We start from the raw sequence: 20,077 nt of genomic DNA, 5'->3' as shown, positions 1-20,077 counted from the left end.
ATAATCACTCAAAGAACTTTGGTTACAGGTAACTAACTTCTGCCTTCTATTTATTTTCTGCCTTGCCTTGTCAGGAATTGTGTCATATATATTTCTATGTCTATCCACATAGGTACTCTTTCTCCTTCAACTGTCATCATCCTAGAAAACAACTGTTTGAGTCAATGGACTTTACATCTTTCCAAACATTGTTGTTAATTTGTGACCTGTAATGTGATCAGGGTAGCTTTTCTTTAGTGATCCTGTATAATTTCACCCTTTTCAATTTTGGTACAGGAGGAATAACAGAAGTTTTTGCACCCTTTATGAGTCAACCTTGCTAGCTGGTTTCATTTTCCACTTTCATAGCCAGTAACAACAAATGAATAACACTATATAGCATTCTACACAGAATATGTATTTGCTTGTTTTACATTATTTCAGGAAGTTAGCCAGAAGACACAAGAATATCTTCAGCAGTTAAAATATATTACTCATGTTGTAAAGAATCTTGTTTTAAAGATCAATTTAGTGTTATAATGGTAAATATGCAATGCTAATGACAAAGCCGCAGTTTTTCAGGTGAATCTATTGGCAGTAAAATCATCAATTATTAGATCAAATTCTTTTATATTTCAGTTTGATAAAATGGTCAGCAGCTGTGATGGATTTTTAAAATATTTTTATCAGAGAACAGCAATAAAATTTATAGAGGAAGAGACAGAATACAAATATTGTTTTGTTTCTTTTTAACATTTCTACAGAGTGTAGAAAATTGAATTGGTAGAACCATCCTAAATCAAAACTATAGAAAATAGCAGAATTACAACTGCCAGGACAGATTAGTGTAACTCATTCTATATGGGACTGCCCTTGAAAACCACCTGGAAACATCATGTGAAGTAAAATGCAGTAACGTGTGCTTACTGGTCAGTCTCACTGTTGCCATATTACATTCATGCCGAGGAAGCTGCGCTGGCTGTCAGTGCCTTTCCAATGCAATTCAAGGCCCTGGTCACTATCTTTAAAGCCCTCTATGGCTTAGGGCCTGGCTATCTAAAAGACCACCTTTCCCAAATAGATTCTATCTGTCCAGTCTGGCAATCAGAGAGTATCTGCTGAGTGTTGTATCCTACCATGAGGTATAATAGAAACACAGGCTTTCTCTGGGAGATCCACTCCTTTGGAATATCTTGTCCTACCAGATAAGGATGGCCCCAACTGTCATGACCTTCCAGAAACTTGGCTTGGGGAGTTATTGTGGAACCAACAGCACTCATATTAGTTGCTTTACTTGTATTATTTATTATAGTCATATTTTTAGCCACAATAGCTGTACATCACCTAGAGTCTGTTGAGGTGGAGTTGGTAGATAAGTAAAAGAGAAAGAAAAGAAAAGAATAGTCTAAATCAATTGAAGCAATAACTCTTTTGGTCTGTCCCTATTTTTTTCCAACTGGAAACTCGTGTCTCAGTAGAAATAGAAAAGCTTCAGTGAGATTTGAATTGTTAAGTAGGAGTTATAATTGCACTGTTGTTATTCTCAACATTTTAATGGCTATCTTTTGGATTCTTAGTATGAAATATTAGAGTAATGAAATATTAATTTTCACATAACGATTTCCATAATGTTCAATTAATGTGAAGCTAGCCAAATAAATAATAGAATCACAGAGTTGGAAGGGATCTTATAGGTCATCTCTTGCAACCCCCTGCTAGTGTAAGAATCACTAAAGCATTTTGGACAAATAATTCTCTAGTGCTATCCAGAGAAGGCCTTGAAAATCTCCAATGAAGAGAAAGATACTGCATCAGGAGGCAACCTATTCCACTGGTTGACAGCTTTTACCCTTAGAAAATTTGTCCTAATACCTTTCCTGAATCTACTTCCCTGTAGTTTCAACCCACTGGTTCTGCTCTGCTCTCCACAGTGACAGAGAACAGTACTGGTTGTTGAGATTCATTGGCATTCAGTGCCTCCTGAACATCTTGCTTTCATGGATTACATGCTTCCACTTGTGTTCCTCTTGTGAGGGTGGATTATAATTTGGGTTTCCCAGCTGCTAATCCAACACATTAACTGCTATACGACACAAGCTGTTTTAGACAACATTTCCTACTAAAAGAAGTATGGCAAGCCAAAATAAATGCCATTTAATTGAGACAGAGAATTTGGAATGATATCATTCTGACTGATGACTCAATACTGTTGGATTAGTACTGAAATACTGTATTTTTCAGTTTAGATGCAAGTCCCACTTTATTCAAGGTAGTTAATTCCTAGATGTGTGGTTGTAGGGTTGCAAGCCAACTTGTTTATGACTGTCATCAATGAAAAATAAAAAGTACATGAGCTTCTGTATGCATAACATATAAATATATATAAATATCTATATGGCATTTTGATTTCCTGTTTCTTGCAATACATTCATTCTTTCTTCATATGTTATTTTGCAGTTGCAATATATGACCGAACTACTCCAACATGCTTCCTTCATACTGGAAAGATTTTTTTTTTTTAATTTCCATTAATTCACTACCTGTTCTTTCTTAACCTATGTAGTTTTACCACACTCCTTAAATACTATTCTACTGCATTCATTTTACTTTCTGTTTCTCCTGGCATGCCCAACTTTCACTACCATATAAAGGTGGGCAAAAGCACTCTCCTATACACGATCATTTTTGCTTCCTTTGAGACATTAATTGCTCATAACAAACCATTCAACCAGCATTTGAACATCTCAGAATTTCTCAATTTTCACATCTTTAATAAACATTTTATCAAGGTGAATAATTTGCAATCATTCAATCAATTCGCTTTTTCTTGTCAAACACAGGCCCTTTGGGCTTCAGTATATTCATTTTGAGATCCTTTGCATCATATAGTCTAACAATCCCAGCAAGTAATTCAGGTTCTCAGCCACTCCCTAAGCAAGCCATATTCTTATTTTAGCATTTCTGTGGTTATACTGTCTACACCTGCCACCTTATAATTTCCAACATTCTGGCAGCATTTATGACTTTCTTTTCATAATTTTTTCTTGTACACTAATATTTATTGCATTCATTTCAATTCCTCTTTTCAACATTCCTCACAAATCTCTCAACTGGGCCAGTGAGATGGATGTGTCATCTGCTAATGATTTGTTGCTGTCCTCAGTTGCCACTGTATATGTCTATTATTATTTATGTATTTCTGTTTTTAAGTCTGTTAGCCACTCAGGGTCACTACTGCAAGATGGGTGGCCATATAAATTCATATACATACATAAATACATTCATACATATTTGTGCCAAATAAGACTCTAGCAGTTATTCTTTATATGCATTTTTATCACTCCAAGCATTGGGGCACTCTGGGACAGATTTTTTTTTTTTAAAAGCTTCTGATCCAAGTAGCTTCTACATCTTCTTTCCTAAGGTCCACTTATCATTCATTTTGCTGGTGTATTAGCTTATTTAATAAAAGCAGTTCTAATACATTGTCATTCAGGATCTGCACTTTCTCTTCCTGTAATCATTCAATTCTCACTGTCCTTTCTTTCACTTACTTCCTTTTCTTCCATGTCTGTTTTTCCCCCAAGATCCATGCTTGACACAGCCAAATAATGGTAGGATTTCAGAACATAGCTGGGGTTAGAAAGAATTTGAACCTCTGTTACCAATGTATGGTAACACATTGCATCTAGATGGTGGTACTCTCTAATATTAGGAAAGTTTGGGGTATACCAAAAGCATTTGAGGATATTGGACATTTCATCACCTGCCATGTATGTTTTCTCTTGTCACTCTAGAAAATGTAGATTAGAATAGGCACGAAGAACATTTATATTTTGAATTTTATGCCATCACTTTAATTGCTGAATTGATTCATGTCATTTGAGTTTAATCATAAATCTGTATTTAAGGGAAGAAAATGTATAAATTATCTTATTTTTTCTGGCATGGCAATTTCAGTTATAACAATATAGACATTTATTTTTATATCATTAGAACAAATTCTGTTTTATTCCTCATCTTTGTTTAAGTATTAGTATAATTTTGCCTTCTGAAACATTTAATGTTTTTCCTTATTATCTAAATGGGCAATCCATTAAGGTATAGTATCAAGTTGATTTTATTTTTGTGCAGACCAAAATTCAGAATTAAACTATGAACTATTAAAAAGTATTTACTGTTTTTCTATAGTATTTTTTCCTTGTCAAAAATGTTCAATTCACATTTTACTTCATTATCCTAACAGCAGTATATATACATGGTACTGAAAATGAGCCATTTTGTTTTAAAACAGACTGCAGATGAAAAGAAACCATTCACTGCTTACTGTAATTACTAGAGCACTAATTACTTCTAATCACTGACATCCAGGGTCAATAAGGATGACAACAGAAACAGCCTTTCAAACCAAGCTGTAATTTTTTTTTTTTATTATAGCTATCACATTATGCTAGAAGCGTTAAAAGTTGTTGATTTATATTTTATTTTTTTCTGTTTGCAGTTTGACAGTGAAAACATGTATATGAGTATGACAGAGCCGAGCCAGGAGTATGTGCCAGCCAGCCAGGTGGGTTAATTAATCTTCTCTGCCTTGTTTCAAATTGTAATTAAACAAATTCAAAGAATTGCATTGCAAATGAGTGGCACTATCAGTAACTGCTGCAATCAGAAATAATCATAATTTATAAACAAAGCATTTAAGCCTTGTTTCTAGCTAATGAGATAGCACTGATAAAGCACCAGAGTTGGCAGTTGCTGAAGACACTACCTTGCTTGTGCTCCAGAATGGAAGCAGCTGTTTTGCCAGCATGATCATTCCCAAACAGTTGTTATACCTTTAGGAAGTAGTCTTTACAGGTGCCTGCTATTTGTTTATCTAACTGCAGACAAGTTAATCATTGTCAGCCACAGGTGCCATAGATTGCTTGACTGTTGTATGCAGGCCTATTCAAAATGGCTGATTCAAATTTGAGGAGGTAGGGAGGACTGTCTTAAATGGGCATGCATGCTTTCTAATTGCTTTCCAATCCACTGTTTCTCTTACTCAGAAGAGGCCTACTGGCCTGGGATGAAGGTCCACCTAATCCAGAAATATGAGTTATGAAATAGTTGATCAGATGTGGATATACCAGGGAGAACAGAGGCAATAGCCTCCTTCCATTGCTAATAGATGGTATTTAGTAGCATAATGGCTTTGAATATGGTATCTCTATTTGGTCACCATGTCTAGTAGCCATTAAAAATATACCCTACTTCTTCAAGTCCTTGAAGTAGAGACAATCACCACATTGTTAATGCAGTGTGCAATTTCTTTTGCTTGTGCTATATCATGTCATTGGAAGAACTCAGCCTTTTAATATCAAGGGTTGGGAAAGGATTCTTTCAACCACATGTTGGCAAGTTAGAATCATAGCAGCAGTAAAGACAGAATATTAAAGCAAACACTTAACTAACATCTGATTTGGAACATCTCTTTCAGCTAAATTAGATGAAAAGTATTGATTGGCTTCTATATATTGATGACATCTGATGTTGTAGCAGCTTCAGGAGGAGATAAAATACTCTGTGGAATCTGTTGTGTAATTCTTATGGAACAGAACAATAACTCCCCAACACTACTTTCAGTGATTGATCATTCAGTAAGAGTAGAACTGCTGAAATATAGTACATTCAAGTCCTGATCCAGTAACTTGGCTCAAAAGTCACTAAGAGGTTCGAGTTAATAAATAACTCAGTGTAGTATGGCATATGACACAGGAAGAATCAATATAAATAGCATGCCTCTCTTTGCCCCAAAGGGATTCTTTAGTATATTCTGTAATTCATGGAATAACAAATGAGAATGAAAACCACAGCAAGTAAAATACTTATAAACCTTCTAACAGTGTGATAGTACTGCTCCTGCCACTCAAATGAGAAAATTATATTCTGTTTAAAAATTGGTCAGTTTAATATCCCACCTTCTTCTATGGTAGAATTTAATGTGTATATCTAGACACTGGTCAAACCAAGACTATTTAGTTATAGCAAAATATTTGCATGCAGACAATGCATTGGTATCAGTTGCTGTTTGTGAATTTGCATTGATGCCCACACTTGAAGGATAGATGAAAAAGAGCAGCCATCTAATTGTATCAGATTGATAGTTCTCATTGCTTTCATGCATGGATCATGCACTGTATATATGCAGTTTAATGGGCCTATGAACATCTACATTTGGCATGCTTGTGTGCAACAACTTCAAGAGTTGAAAATAAATGGAAATGGAAGTGAATTGAAAGTGGATATCAGTTAATGTTTTTGCTAGTTAGAAGTATATAAATAGGGTCCTCAAATGTTTCAGTAGGATTCCATGTGCTGTTTTCTAGAGTTGGCCAAGCAGAAATACTAAATTCTCATATTTGTATACATGGCTATAAGCCCTAGATAGTTGTGATGTAATTCAGTAATTAGAAGTTTGTAAAAGGTAGCCAAGTTTTTGGGACTAAATTTAAGTAATAATGTGATTCTGATGCTGTTTTGGGGATTTTTTTGGATTTGTAAATGTGTTGTTTATTTGTAAGCTACCTTCGTTATTTTGGGAAGTAGGAAGGATGCAAGTCTCAAATTTTAATCAAAATATCACCACATTTGTTCTATGGGATCCAGTAATACAGTATATAATATATCAAATAATGGTTTCCTCCAGATTGTAGTTTTATTTTCTTAATTTAATTTTCCAGTAAGCATCTTATTCAAAAGTTGAATTCCTAGGAAAATGACATTTTAAATATAATATAAATGGAATCATAACATTTTAAAGCTACTGCATATACTTATGCTTTAATTATAATTTCACTGTATTTTTATAACATAAGTATCCTTTTAAAAAGTAGATCATATTGTTCAGTATTAGGGAGGGAGACAGTTAAGAGTTCCTTTGAAAGAATGAATTTGTATGGCTTAACTTGCTTACCTGGCAATTCTCTAAATTTTGTTAGTAATTTTGAATATAATTGTTTGAGTAAAGATTGGGAGGAGGAGGTACTTTTGTGTAACCTTTGCATCCAAAGCTTGTCTTGACAAGTTCAGCAGTATTGTTAGATTAAAGCAACCAGGCATCATCTTGGTTATACCTTCAGGGCTTTGAATCACAAGGACTAATTGAATTTATTTGAAACTGTAGAAGTACAAACTCTGAATGGCTGCTGTTACAAAGCAGCTGCTACCTTTCAGAAAATCATTATGTCTCTCTTTAAAAGAACCAAGAGTAAATCTCTGCACTTTCTAATATGGTCATTCTCCTGCTGATCTTCTACATACGGTATATATATTTAACTTTGTATGTTCTTCAGTTAAGCAAAAAGGCAGCTCACTAATGTTACATGTTTGAATGCATGAATATAAAACAGTCTGAAGATTCCCAAAAAGGACATCCAGATTTGTTTAACCCATTTAGCATTTACTATTTATTTACCTCCTTTCGGAATCCTTACTATTCTCCCAAAGCAACTTGGAAGCAATATTTATTTATTTATTTATTCATCAAATTTATATGGCCATCCTTCATATGAAAAAGTGACTTTGGGTGGTGTACAGTAAAACTATTAAAACAGTTATCATATAAAAATTATTATTCAGAAACAAATTAAAAAATCACAAAAACTAAGGGCAGCAGATGTTAATAACAATGAAGCCACCTCAATACCTAGCTGGTCCACTGGGCCCCCAGGCCTGATGGCATAACTAGGTTTTGAGGGACTTCTGGAAAATCAACAGGGATGAAGCAGCCTCACTTTGGGGCAGAGGATGTTCCATAAGGTGGGTGTCACAGCAGAGAAGGCCCGCCTCCTGGGATCCGCCAGGTGGGAAGCTGTGTAAAGACCCTCCTAGCCATGATTGCCATATGGTCTTTGAGCAGGCGTTGCGAATCCAGGAGGACCCCCAAATTGCGCACCAGGTCTGTTTGGGGCGGTGCAACACATCCAACACCAAAGATGGCATAGTCCTAGAACCGGCAGGCCCCAAAACCCAAAGTCACTCAGTCTTGCTAGGGTTCTGCTGAAGCCTGTTGTCCCCTATCCAGACCCTCACAGCTTCCAGGCACCAGAATAAGATGCCCATAGCATTGCTGAATTCGCCATGGGCAGTGGCCTGATGTAGATATTGAATAGGAGTAGAGAGAGCACCAAACTCTGCAGCACCCCACACAGTAGGGGCTGAGAGTGGGATCTCTCCCCCGCCAATCACCACCAACTGGAATTGACCTTCCAGAAAGGCAAACCAGCACAGCACAGTGCCACCCATACCCCCAATCCTCTGAGCCAATCCAGAAGGATACCATGGTTGATGGTATCGAAAGCTGCAGAGAGGTCAAGTAGGGCAGGAATGGATGCACAACCCACATCTTGCCCTCACCAGAGATCATCCAAAAGCACGACCAATGCCATTACCATCCCATACTTGAGTCTGAATCCTGACTGAAAGGGATCAGGAAAAGTTGTCCAGTATAGTGTGGTCCACCAATGGTTTCTTGATGAGGGGGTGAACTGAGGCCTCCTAAAGATGTAAAGGAACATCTCCCTCACTCAAAGAAGAATTCACTACCACTAGAACCCACTCGCATGACACCCCTGGGCTGCTTTAATAAGCCAGGGGGGCATGGATCTAAAGTACAGATGGCTGAGCTCACAGTCATAAGGACCTTGACCTCAGGCCCAACAAGTTCAGACTGTTTCCAGATAACCAGGAAAGACTCCTCCCCAGGCTTCTTCCCCAGACCTGCAACAAGGCCAGTATTCAATTGCAAGTGAATTCAAACAACTTTGACAGATGCTAAACAAATTGTTCTGCACACCCCTGCAAAGGGTTCTCCAAGCCCCCTCTACCCAAGAGGGCATGTGTCACCCAAAACAGGACCACAGGATGCTTATCCACAGATGCAATAAGGACAGAGAAATACTGACATTTTGCCTCCCTTACCACCACAAGGTAGTCCTTAATAGTGGCTCTAACCCATGTTTGTTCAAGTTCATCCCCTGATGAACACCAGCAATGCTTTAGACATCTCTTCTCTTGTGTCATCTCCCTGAGCTTTTCCATGAACCACAAGGAGTGACAGGATTCATGAGAGGGGAAAGGTCACATAGACATGATCCAATCCAAAGCCTCAGCTGCCCCCTTTTCCAAGTGGCAACCAAGGCTTCAGATGGACGATGCAGCAGACCAGCAGGAACATCCCCCAGCTCCCTGTGAAACCCATCTGGGTCAATCAGTTGCTGGGGGTGGACCAATCTAATGGGTCCAGCCTCCCTGAAGTGGATAGTGGTGCTAGAGAATCCCATGGTAATCAGGACATGATCTGACCATGATAAGGGAGACCCCAAGAGCTTCCCCAGTTTCAGATCACATAGTCACTGGTCTGGCAGGAACATCAGCTCTGGTGTGTGACCACTGTCCCATATTGTTGGGCTCTGGATGACTTGAGGTAGGCCCATGGCTGTCATGGTTGCCATGAACTCCTGAGCCTCCTCAGACCTCACTCCCAGAGAAGGCAGATTGAAGTCCCCTAAAACCATAAGTCTGGGGAACTCTACTGCCAACCCAGAAATGGAGTTAAGGAGCTCAGGCAGGGAGGTTGCAACACAGCAAGGAGGCTGGTACAACAGCAACAATCCCTAGAGCCCAATTTAATGAACAGTCTCACATCCAATAACCTGTAGTGCAGCACCCCTGAAAGCCATGAGATTCCTGGATGACATTCACCACACCTCCATCCCTATCCCAGGGTCTCAAATGATACCACATCCAAAACCCAGCTGGGCATATCTCTGAAAGGGCTACTCCCTCTTCCAGACCCAGCCAGGTCTTGGTAATACATGCCTCTCATCAACAATTAAATCTCAAATGAGGGAGGCCTTATTACAAACCGACCTGGCATTTAGAAGCAGCAGCTGAAAGCCAGGGCCTCTGAAGGTCTGCTGATTGGGTACAGGGGCTGAGACTAAGGAGCTGGAATGCAAAACTTGTATAAGACATCAGCCCCACATTCCCTGAGAATGACCTGCTCCCTGTCTCCTGCCATATCTCCTCAAGCCCATCGCCACCATATTTTGGCCTGCCCTCAACCTCTCAAAGGCGGCACCATCTCCCAGTTGTGCCCCCACCCCCAATTTCCAAGGCTGGGGACCGCTCCCTGTTCTCGGCACCAACCACCCCTGGGAGGGGAGGCCAATCCCCCTGGGGCACTTCAGCTTCAATAGCAGTCATTGCCATCCATGTGCTCAGTGACCCCCACTCACACTCAACACCCTCAGAAACACACACCTATTGACAGGGACCCATCCCCTGCCACTCTCATTGACTGGTCCAGGGATCCCTCTCCATTTACCCCAACCCCACGAGTCCCCTCCACCCAGCCACCCCCAACACCTCCAGAGTCCCAATGTCCTCTCAGATGGAAAGCTGCCAATGTCATAGCAGGCAGAGGGCCTCCATCATCAGCATGTGGCAGGAATCTCCCAACGTCCCAACCAGTGTCCAATTCTCCATTGCTGCTGGCTGAAAAAGCTCCAGCCCGGCCAACCTGGCAGCCAACACAGTCTCTCCAACACAGCCCCAACAAACCCCCTCCAAAGAAAAGAACCCATGGAGGAGAAACGTCTGCTGCAAAAAAGCACATAGTACCAAGGGGCTATCTCCATAGCTGCCGCCAGGTGCAGCAGACATGGCCAGCACAGCAAACGTGACCCATTCTCCGTAAACACAGCCCAAACAATTCCAAATCCAGGTCCAGGTCCAAAACCACTCCAGCCTCCATCCAGGTAGGTGCTGACCCAGACATTCCCCTAACAATCCATAAAAAACAACACACTAATGTGAGGACAGGCTGTCTGTGGTGCCTGTTCTCTCTACCATCTTGTTAATCAATTGTAAATAAAAAATGCAATAAATGTTAGGGCTACCGGATGTGACCATTACCAGATGGCAGAAAAGTGATGCAGAAATTGCTCTTTGCTGCCATTTAATGATTGTCTGCAGCCTAGATATGGCAGGTCTAAATAAATCTAAATAGCACAAAAAACATGATGCTACCCAGAGGGACGAGGGGATAAGAGTCTAGTTGAGCAAAATCATGTGGTGATTGACATCCTTCTTCCTCCATTTCTCTAAGGAATTCTTCTCATGAGTTGATGGTGGCAGTTGTGCTGAGGGGAAAGGAGAACAAATTAGCTTAGTAGACTCCTGAGTGGGCTGACTTTTAGTTATAGGACCCATGACTTATTTTATTGGATACTATTAAATAAATGTATTATTTAAAATAATTATATTTTAGCAATCTATTTCTGCAGTTATGCATGATCTGAAATTCTGCATATGCTATAAAATGAGAACTGATCTTAATATCCTTACATTGGTTAGTATGTGTTCATATTAATGGAAGAATCCTTGTGTCTTATTTTAAGACTTTTAAAATCAATTTATCACCTTAAGGCTAACATAAATAAAAACACATATGTCAGTTATGAAAAGTAGAACATCAAACATCTGTATAATTTGGTAATCCAAGACAACTTGCCTTACAGCATCACTTGACAATTATCATTTCTGTTCAATTTTCAAATCAGTACATGCTTTGGGACTTATGTACTAAGTTGCTAAGTAGCAACATATGGCTCACTACTGTTCTTGTGATGTTGCTGCAAGCAAAGAGCGTAATACTAGACTTGAAATGATTTCCACAGACAGCCATTCTTGGAAATAAGCCAGAAGTATAACTGTACCATTAAAATTAATATTCTTTTAGCTTGTCCCAAACGACTGGTGCTCCTGGGCTTGTGTATAATTTATATATGTAAATATTGTATTCTTAGCAACAAATATTAATATGGAACTGTGCATTCAATATAGCTTTTACAATATTTTTTTACTATGTTCATATCCATATTCACCAAGTAAAATATGGCAATTTGATTATTAGCTAAATTTCAGCGTAGGAGAAGTAAACTTTAACATAGGAGAGATTTCTTGATCTCATTTCCTTGTGGCAATTTTCCACTGTCATCTATAAGAACCTCCTGGCAATATTATTCATATATTAATATAATAAAGCAACTCATGGGACTAAACATTTTCTTCTAATGTGGAACTCTCTTCAGAGTTCATTTGTAAACTCAAGCCAGGGGAAAAATGATTTTAACATAGTCTTCCATTCTGATATTCTCTAAATGTGTTAAACTTCATCTCCCAGGACTAGGACTCTTGGCCATTTTGATGGGATGAAGTTCAGTATATCTGGAAATCATCTGATTAGGGAATAATGAACACATTAGAGATAGATCCTACTGCTGATTGATTACTGTATTTTCAAAGTCTTTAGACATCTGACAACCTGAAATGTGAAAATTGTTCCATCTGAACTTTGAAATTAATTTTCATAAATTATAGTAGTCTAAAAGTTTATATTAATCATGTGTGACTGAATTGCTCACTCATTTAACTGGTTTTAATATGGTAATGCAGTATTGAATGTCTGTGTATTTTGTTTTATAGTTGCGTTGTTGATTGGCTTTGTGTACTAGTGATTGCATTTTTTGTTTTTACAGCATCTTTCCCTTAATCAGTATAATAAGCATGTATTGTGTTGAAGCCTAGCTTTTTCCCCCCTTTTATATTGATATCTGTGTCTTGGAGTATACATGGAAGAGAGAACTTACGCTTCATTTTTTAAAAGTATGTTAGTATAAAGTTTATGTATTAACACTAATGTTCTATACAACCTTTATCAGCTGAACTACCTGGCTTTTCAATTAATCAATGAAATAAAAGTAGCTATTATTTTTCCATGAGCAAACAAAATGATAAATGTTCCGTTTCAGTGCTGACGTTATTTCTTCCCACCTTCTAACACCTATTTTGCTGGAATTCCAACAACATGTTCTTAGATATTTATCAGATATCCAGTATAAAAATGTCCCTTTAAACATATGTAATATGCTCTTCCATATATCTCATACCAAAACAACAGCACACCTTTATGTAGAGATCATAAGGTATAGTTTCTATTTTGGAAATCTCCCAGAGCATGCATACATAATGAAAATAAATACCATAGGAAATACATTACATGATTGAGCATTATCAGAATACTGCCTAGGTCTGTTTGTGGGCATGAAATACTTTGGAACCTCTTATTAAACAACAGTAGTGAACCTGGTTAAGGTTAAGGTTCCCACTATAAAGGCAGATTGACCTGTGGACCCTTGACCTGTAAAACAATAACAACAGCATGCCACAGATTAATCTATTTAGTCTCCCAACATCTGGCATCTCAACAACCCCAAACTACTTACTCCACCTGTCTTCGGTATAGCATTCAAATGATTACTCTGTACAATCCCAGAGGTATTCATTACAGTAAAATTGCTCTTGCTACCTTGCATACAAGCTGAGTTTTCAATGGGAAATGAAAGGCTGCCTTGAAAATAGGACACCTAATTAAGTTAAACTACTCTAGCATTTGGCTTGACATCTTCATTATTCAAAATTAAAAAGATGCTTCACTCGAGCACACAAGTTACTATTGTTTATGTTGTTGCCTTAAATTGGTGTCTCACACAGCAGCCTGTTTTCCAGAATGATATCTTTTAATGGCTCACATATTTCTTGCAGTTTATAAAAATGTCTGAAGAGTTACAGGAGCTACTTATAATAGTCCATACATACATAAGTATAAACGGTCCCATGGTTCAAGGTGAAGCTGTTTAGATGGCATTCTGGATTTGAACACAGAAAGCTCAGTCCATAATTTAATTAAATTACATCGTTTTTGTAAAGCTCAGTACAATGTAATATAATAAATTGCATTGCCATACCATTATACCAGTATTCTGGTAATTGTTCCAAACTTAAACTCTGTCTTCTGCAAGAGATTTAGGACTGCATAGCTTCCCAGAGTCCTAAAAATGTAGGATTTTGTTTTTGCTTTTAGTTTATTTTAACTACTGATCCTTTAAACAATCTTTCAGCGCAATAGCGTAATTTTGTGTGTATCCCAGGTGACATCAAGTACCTATCTATGCATCTATATCTATCTATATCTACTATATATCTATCTACTGCATATTTATATGTAGCTAAAATCTCAGGGAGAAGTAGTTGATATGAAGTCCAATATGTGATTGAAAGTGTCCTCATTAATTCTGCACATTTTTATTTTGTCTACATTATAATGTGTTAAGAATTAATGATATAAATTGTGTTACTTGGAACGAAATTGCTCAAAAGACTTTTGATTTTGGCTTGCAATCTGTCCTTTCTAGAAGACATCATAACCCACTTTTGTGTCTCTAAGTGATCAGTCCAAATATACAGTATGCTGCTTTGGGATTCTTAATCGCATCAACAGTAGTGTAGTTTCTTGGCATAAAATCCTATGTTTCACTTGGCATTTATTGGACAGTGCCCAGCTGCATAGCCAATGGGTTGTTTCATTTTGGCTCGGTTTAAGAGCGGCAGTGTACCATCCATCCCCGTGGAAAATAAACCTCACCTTTTCTTGTCCTAATATTATGTTTTCTGCATATTGCTGAAGTGGATAGGTAATATACACCAGGAGTGCAAGCATGCTTTACGATATCAAGACAAATACAGATAACATAGAATTAAACAAATGGAACATTTGCTGATGCAGTTCTGTATTTGCACTCTGTAAGGATTTATCAATGAATTTGCCCTTTCAGAGCTAATATTTAAAAGTTTCATTGTAAATTTACATATTTACAGCAGGAGTCTAAATGATTATTTATGTATACAATTTATAGAGTCACCCAGCTCCCCATAGTGACTCTAGATGGCATACAAAAAATTGAAACCAAAAGAACAAAGCACAATTTAAACAATGTACAATCCCACCCCCATAATGTATCATATGCCTAGCATTGAAAGGAAAAAAAATTCATTTCAGTCACTAAGACAACAACTAACAATCAACCACTGGGGCTCACTCCACCACCAAGCCTATGGGAACATTCAAATCTTTAACACTTTATGAAAGGCCAGCAGGATCAGCACCAACTAGATCTCTGAGGGAATGCTGTTCCACAGGGCAGGCACAATGACAGAGGAAGCATGAATCCTAGGTCTCGTAAGATGGCACTGTTTAATAGATGGGTCCTGGAACATGCCAATTATGCTAGTTCTGGTGGGGCATACAGAGACAATTGGAGATTTGCAATCCCACGAATAACCTGTACGGCTTTATAGGTGATAACTAGCACCTTGAATTGTACCTGGAAGCCCATTGGGAGCCATTGTAGCCCATGTATTATGGACCATGCATTATGGACCAGCTGCATCTTCCAAGTGGTTAAGACTTCCCAGGAGGAGACATCTTGTTGGGTCCATGCGGTGGTTAATGCCTCTTTGCAGGAAGAGTTTTAAAAGAAGACCTGTTTTAAAAGAAGTTCAAGGAGCCATTGTCAGTGGATAATTATTATTCAGTCTCCTCTTCTTTAGGGAAGGCTGTTGAGAAGATGGTTGGCCTAGAGAAGCTCTAGAGGAACCAGATTATTTGAACTCCTGCCAGTTGGGGTTCAGTCCCAGTTATAGGGTTGAAATGACATTGATCACTACTTGTTGATGATGTTAGGCAGGCTTGGGATAGGGGTAGCACATACATGGTTCTCCTTGACCGCTCAGTGGCATTTGATATCATCAACCATTGTATCCTGGACCAGCTCAGGGGACTGAGAATGGGAGCCATGGCATTCTGGTGGTTCTCCTCCCTTCTTCAGTGCTGGTTCCAGTCAATTTTTTTTAGGTGGCAAGACATCAAGCTGAGGCAGCAGCTACAATATGCTTGATTCCTTAGGTGTGTACTCTCTCTCTGTCCTGTTTAACATCTACATGGTTAACAAGCACATGGGAACACAGGTGGCCAAACTCACAGTTCCAAGGACCCTCCATTTAATCAGGATTAACAGGCCCAAATTCCTTGCAGATAACTGGGCAAAACTGCACTTCAGGCACCTTCATAGGACCTTAGTACACCTGTACTCAGAGTGAACTTTATTTAACAGATGCCTAGAATAGTCCCTCCACAGTCCTCAAACTCTCTCTTCCTATAAGAGACCGAGTCACCTTAAACAGGGCTGCCAGCCAGGTGTCTGTAGATTCAATAAAGCAGAGAAATAGCTATGTTTGGCCATCCTTATTGCCAGAAGGGAATGCCTAAGGATTTACCTGTGCTTGGATTGGTTCATTCTTCAGTTTACTCCAGTAACGTATTAGCATCTCTTATGCTACTTTATCTCTCAGAGCTTGTATGAAAACCACGGGGCTCTCAGGTATCTGTGAGTACAGAGTCCACACAGGTGCAACTTCATCCAAAGCCATCATCGTCCTTTCATTCCAAGCAGTGACCAAGGCCTCAGTTGAATGGAGTACCATAGTACCAAGCTCCCCTGGAATCTAATTGGGTCCATCTGGTGCCTAGGGTGGACTGATCAAATAGGTCCTATTTCCTTGGAGAGAGGCACAGCCTCAGAAAACTCTAGGTCTAAAAGAGAGTGATATGTCCATGGCAAGGGACTGATGGCAATTTCCCCCAACTCCAGATCATGTTACCACTGCTCTGAGATAAAAACTAAGTCCAGTGGGTCAGGCCAGAAATACTTAGATTGGGTCCATGATTCCCAAGCAGCCTCTGAGTCCATATCCAGGGGTGACAAATTGAAATCCCTGAGCATCATAAGTCTGGGAAATTCCATTGCCCTACCTGCCTCCCAGACTCAAGCAGCTCAGGGGTATTGAGCTTGCCTGTTGTACACAAACAACAGTTCCCTCTGATCCCTACAATCCAAATTCCCAAATAGGTTCTCAGAACCACCTGTCTACAGAGCAGTGTCTCTAGAAGTCATCAGAGTCTCCAAATAGCAATGGCTACAGCCTTGCCCAACCAGGCTTATTTCCAAGAACGGAGAATTTGTACCAAACACTGAATGTGAACCTCACCCTTCCCATGAATGGATTATTCTGAAGTAAGTTCTAGGGCCATAAAGGTAATTTACTTCACTCACTTAAAATGCAGCCATTTAAAATAATATGAAGATATGATAAGCCCAGCATCTTCCTTGCCAGTTTAAAGTCAAAACATACTAATGCAATGTTTGCAAGTTCAGGACTGAAGAACAAGAATTATAATTCCAAAATCTGTTTTAATACTAAAACTGTATACTTCACCAATACTACAATAGAAAAGTAATGTGTGGTAAAGTTCATGACCAAACTAAGGAGGTAAGAAGTACAAGAATGAACAGGAAGAATTTTAGATTGAGCTTTATCTATACAGAAGCCATTTTGATTATGGAAAAGTGAGGTTCTCATTTTAAATTATCAAAAGGAAGAGGAAGAATAGTCTGGTTTAGCAAAATATGTTTACTGAGAATAAATTTAGTTTTAATTGGTGATGGTACAAAATGATGATACATCCCCAAATGTGTGAACCTTACATTTTTAATGGTCTTTATTTTTATCTTTCTTAAATATAGAAGAAAAGACATTTGAAATACACAATGAGACTAAGCCAAAAGAAACAGAAACAGGTACTGCAACATTGCAAGGGACCACTGCTTATTAGCAGTGATATCATCATCATCATTTATTTATTTATTTATTTATCAATCAAATTTATATGCCACCCATCTAACTAAGTGTCTCTAGGCAGCTTACAAGTAGAAAAGTAATAAAAAATGATAAAAATCTTACAAAAATATGCAAAAGCTAAAAGACGGAGAGAGCATCCTCAAACCACCAACCACTCCCAGTACTCTGAACCCCAACTGGGTCCCCATGCTAGTTGACAGAGCCAACAGAAGGCCAGAAGAATGGGGACCAATCTCACCTCAGAGGACAAGATGCCGCCCGACTCCCAAAGGCTCTGGGAACTCACAACATTCAAACAAAGAAATTACAATAAAATCATTAACAAATAAAAGATGGCAAGTGTGTCAGACCAGATCAACAACTGTCATTGTTTAGTACCTATAGGTAACAAGGAATTGTACATTGATGAAAAACAATATAGGTTTGTAATCTAAAAACTATGTGGATCTCTACATATGTACCACTTCACAAATGAAGCCAAGTCACTTGCCAATCACCAACCAACTGCTGTTATTTGAGATGTTCCCCCAGTTTTGCAGCAGCAGCATGTATGTCACAACTAAGACTGGTCTTCCACTGCACCAAAACAACTAGGATATTTTAGATCAGAGCTGATGGTAGTGGTCATAAGTTGGCAATGATGCTTTTTTACAGTATTTGCTCAGATGGCTATTGCTCATCTGATGCATGTTGATTACTAAACAATTATGTATCTAGCATTAAAGCAATAAAAATTTAAACTATCCTTAAGTGAAGTGGAAAGGTGCTTCTCTTTGTCATAATCACACTTTGTGATTACATATGAGATGCCTTGGTTTGGATAGTTTTACAGTATGAAGTCCATACATAATAATCTATTTTTTACAACATTTGTTATGGATAGTCAGCATTCTCTTGGTCTACTGAAAAATTAATTTGTTGCTTGAAGCACTGCCCTTTAATGTGAATTAAAAATGTTTAACATTATAGAGGGAAATGTTTCTTCTGCAGCAATAACTCTTGATGCTTTTTGTTTAATAAACTAATGTATATTGCTTGTTTTAATAAGTGATTGTGATTATCACTGTTATCTGCCCAATGAGGAAATATAAAATATTTCTTGAAGATTCATTGATTTGAAGATATCAATGGCACTATTACATTATACTTGCTTAGAATTAAATGATTTAGATAGCTGACTGAAGAACTGTGTTGTAATATAATATCAAGTGATCCAGCGTGCATGACTATTTAGAAAAGTTGCACAACATTTAGATATTAAGACTTAAAATTTAGATTTTCATAATTATCTCTGTTCCTTTAGTCCAAATTTTCGAATGGATGCAAGTAGGGATTTTTCAGTCTTCTAGCAATTTATGACTATACTTTTGTTTAACTTCATGTGTATTAATTCTATTGAAATTGCTGTGATTGAGATAGATGTGTGTGTGTGTATATACCCTTTATTAAAAGATAATGAGGTGTACGTTTTGTTACCATCAATCAAGATAATTCATAGCAGTAAATATTCAATAATATTAATATTTAATGATATGAGACACAGTGAAATAATTAAAATGCATACCATGGATTGAGGAATTAGACTGCAATAAGATTTTGTAAAACCAGAATTCTCACTTAAGGAAGAATGACGCAGGGCAATTTCCATGTTACTAGTAAGGCAAGTTGATATTTAATTTTTGTTTCATATTTCAGCTGCAAAGTGTCAAACATATTTTACAGCTCAGTTAAGAAAAAAAGATTGGTCTGTAATAACTCTCAAAGCTGGTATCATGCAAGATAGCTCCCTGCATAGGGGAACCAATTATATATAAAAATCTGTTATTTTGGTAAAAAAATGAATGAATTATTTTTGAAGATAGCAAAAACATTGTCATGCCATAGAACTATATATTGTAGAAAGAGACCCTACCACTATAAATAGCAGGGCTTTGTATAGGGCTTTGTTTTGTTTTTTTAACTTTAACTAAGATTCCTTTCCTTTTCTTACCTCAGCACATGACTGTGTCCTAAAATGATATATTCCTGTGTTCTAAGATGTATGTTCTGTGAAGATGTAGGTTCTGTGTCTAGGATGAGTGAATGTGGATTGCGAGTTAGAAATGAATGTTGGTCAATGAATGTAGGATGGGGGCTTGCCTGCCTATTCCTTGCATCCCTCCTTTTTAAAGAAGACTACGTGATCCAAGTTGACTTGAGACCACTCTGTGTCTTCTAAGAGTAGCCACGGGATAGACAGTCATACTAAAACTTGACACTCAGTGCATTATATACAGAATATGGAAATAGAGTAAGATAAATGATGTAGACAACATGCTTCCATTATTGAATCCACCTTCTCCCACAGCACCCTGTGGGCTGCTGAGCTCCTCAAAGGGACCCTGGATAATGCATCTATTCTCTCTTTAATGTGTTAGATCTTTTCCTGGTGAAACTCCAGTGCCAAATAATTACT

At 38.1% G+C, this 20,077-nt stretch overlaps 1 protein-coding gene across 1 annotated transcript in view; it reads left to right on the top strand.

The window, feature by feature from the left end:
* TOX (thymocyte selection associated high mobility group box) overlaps nt 1–20,077 on the top strand; it is a 224,844-nt gene that overhangs the window by 108,189 nt on the left and 96,578 nt on the right. Inside the window, exon 2 of the mRNA XM_025173297.2 lies at nt 4,481–4,546. Coding sequence (XP_025029065.1) covers nt 4,481–4,546 — 66 coding nt within the window. The remainder of the gene's footprint in view (nt 1–4,480; nt 4,547–20,077) is intronic.

This window comes from Python bivittatus, unplaced genomic scaffold (assembly GCF_059951505.1).
Source record: "Python bivittatus isolate LINGU-HERP-01145 unplaced genomic scaffold, Pbiv_v1 ctg000840_np1212, whole genome shotgun sequence".
Classification (NCBI taxonomy): Eukaryota; Metazoa; Chordata; class Lepidosauria; order Squamata; family Pythonidae; genus Python; species Python bivittatus.
The sequence above is the reverse complement of the archived record's forward strand: the minus strand, read 5'-3'. Positions and strand labels throughout refer to the sequence as shown.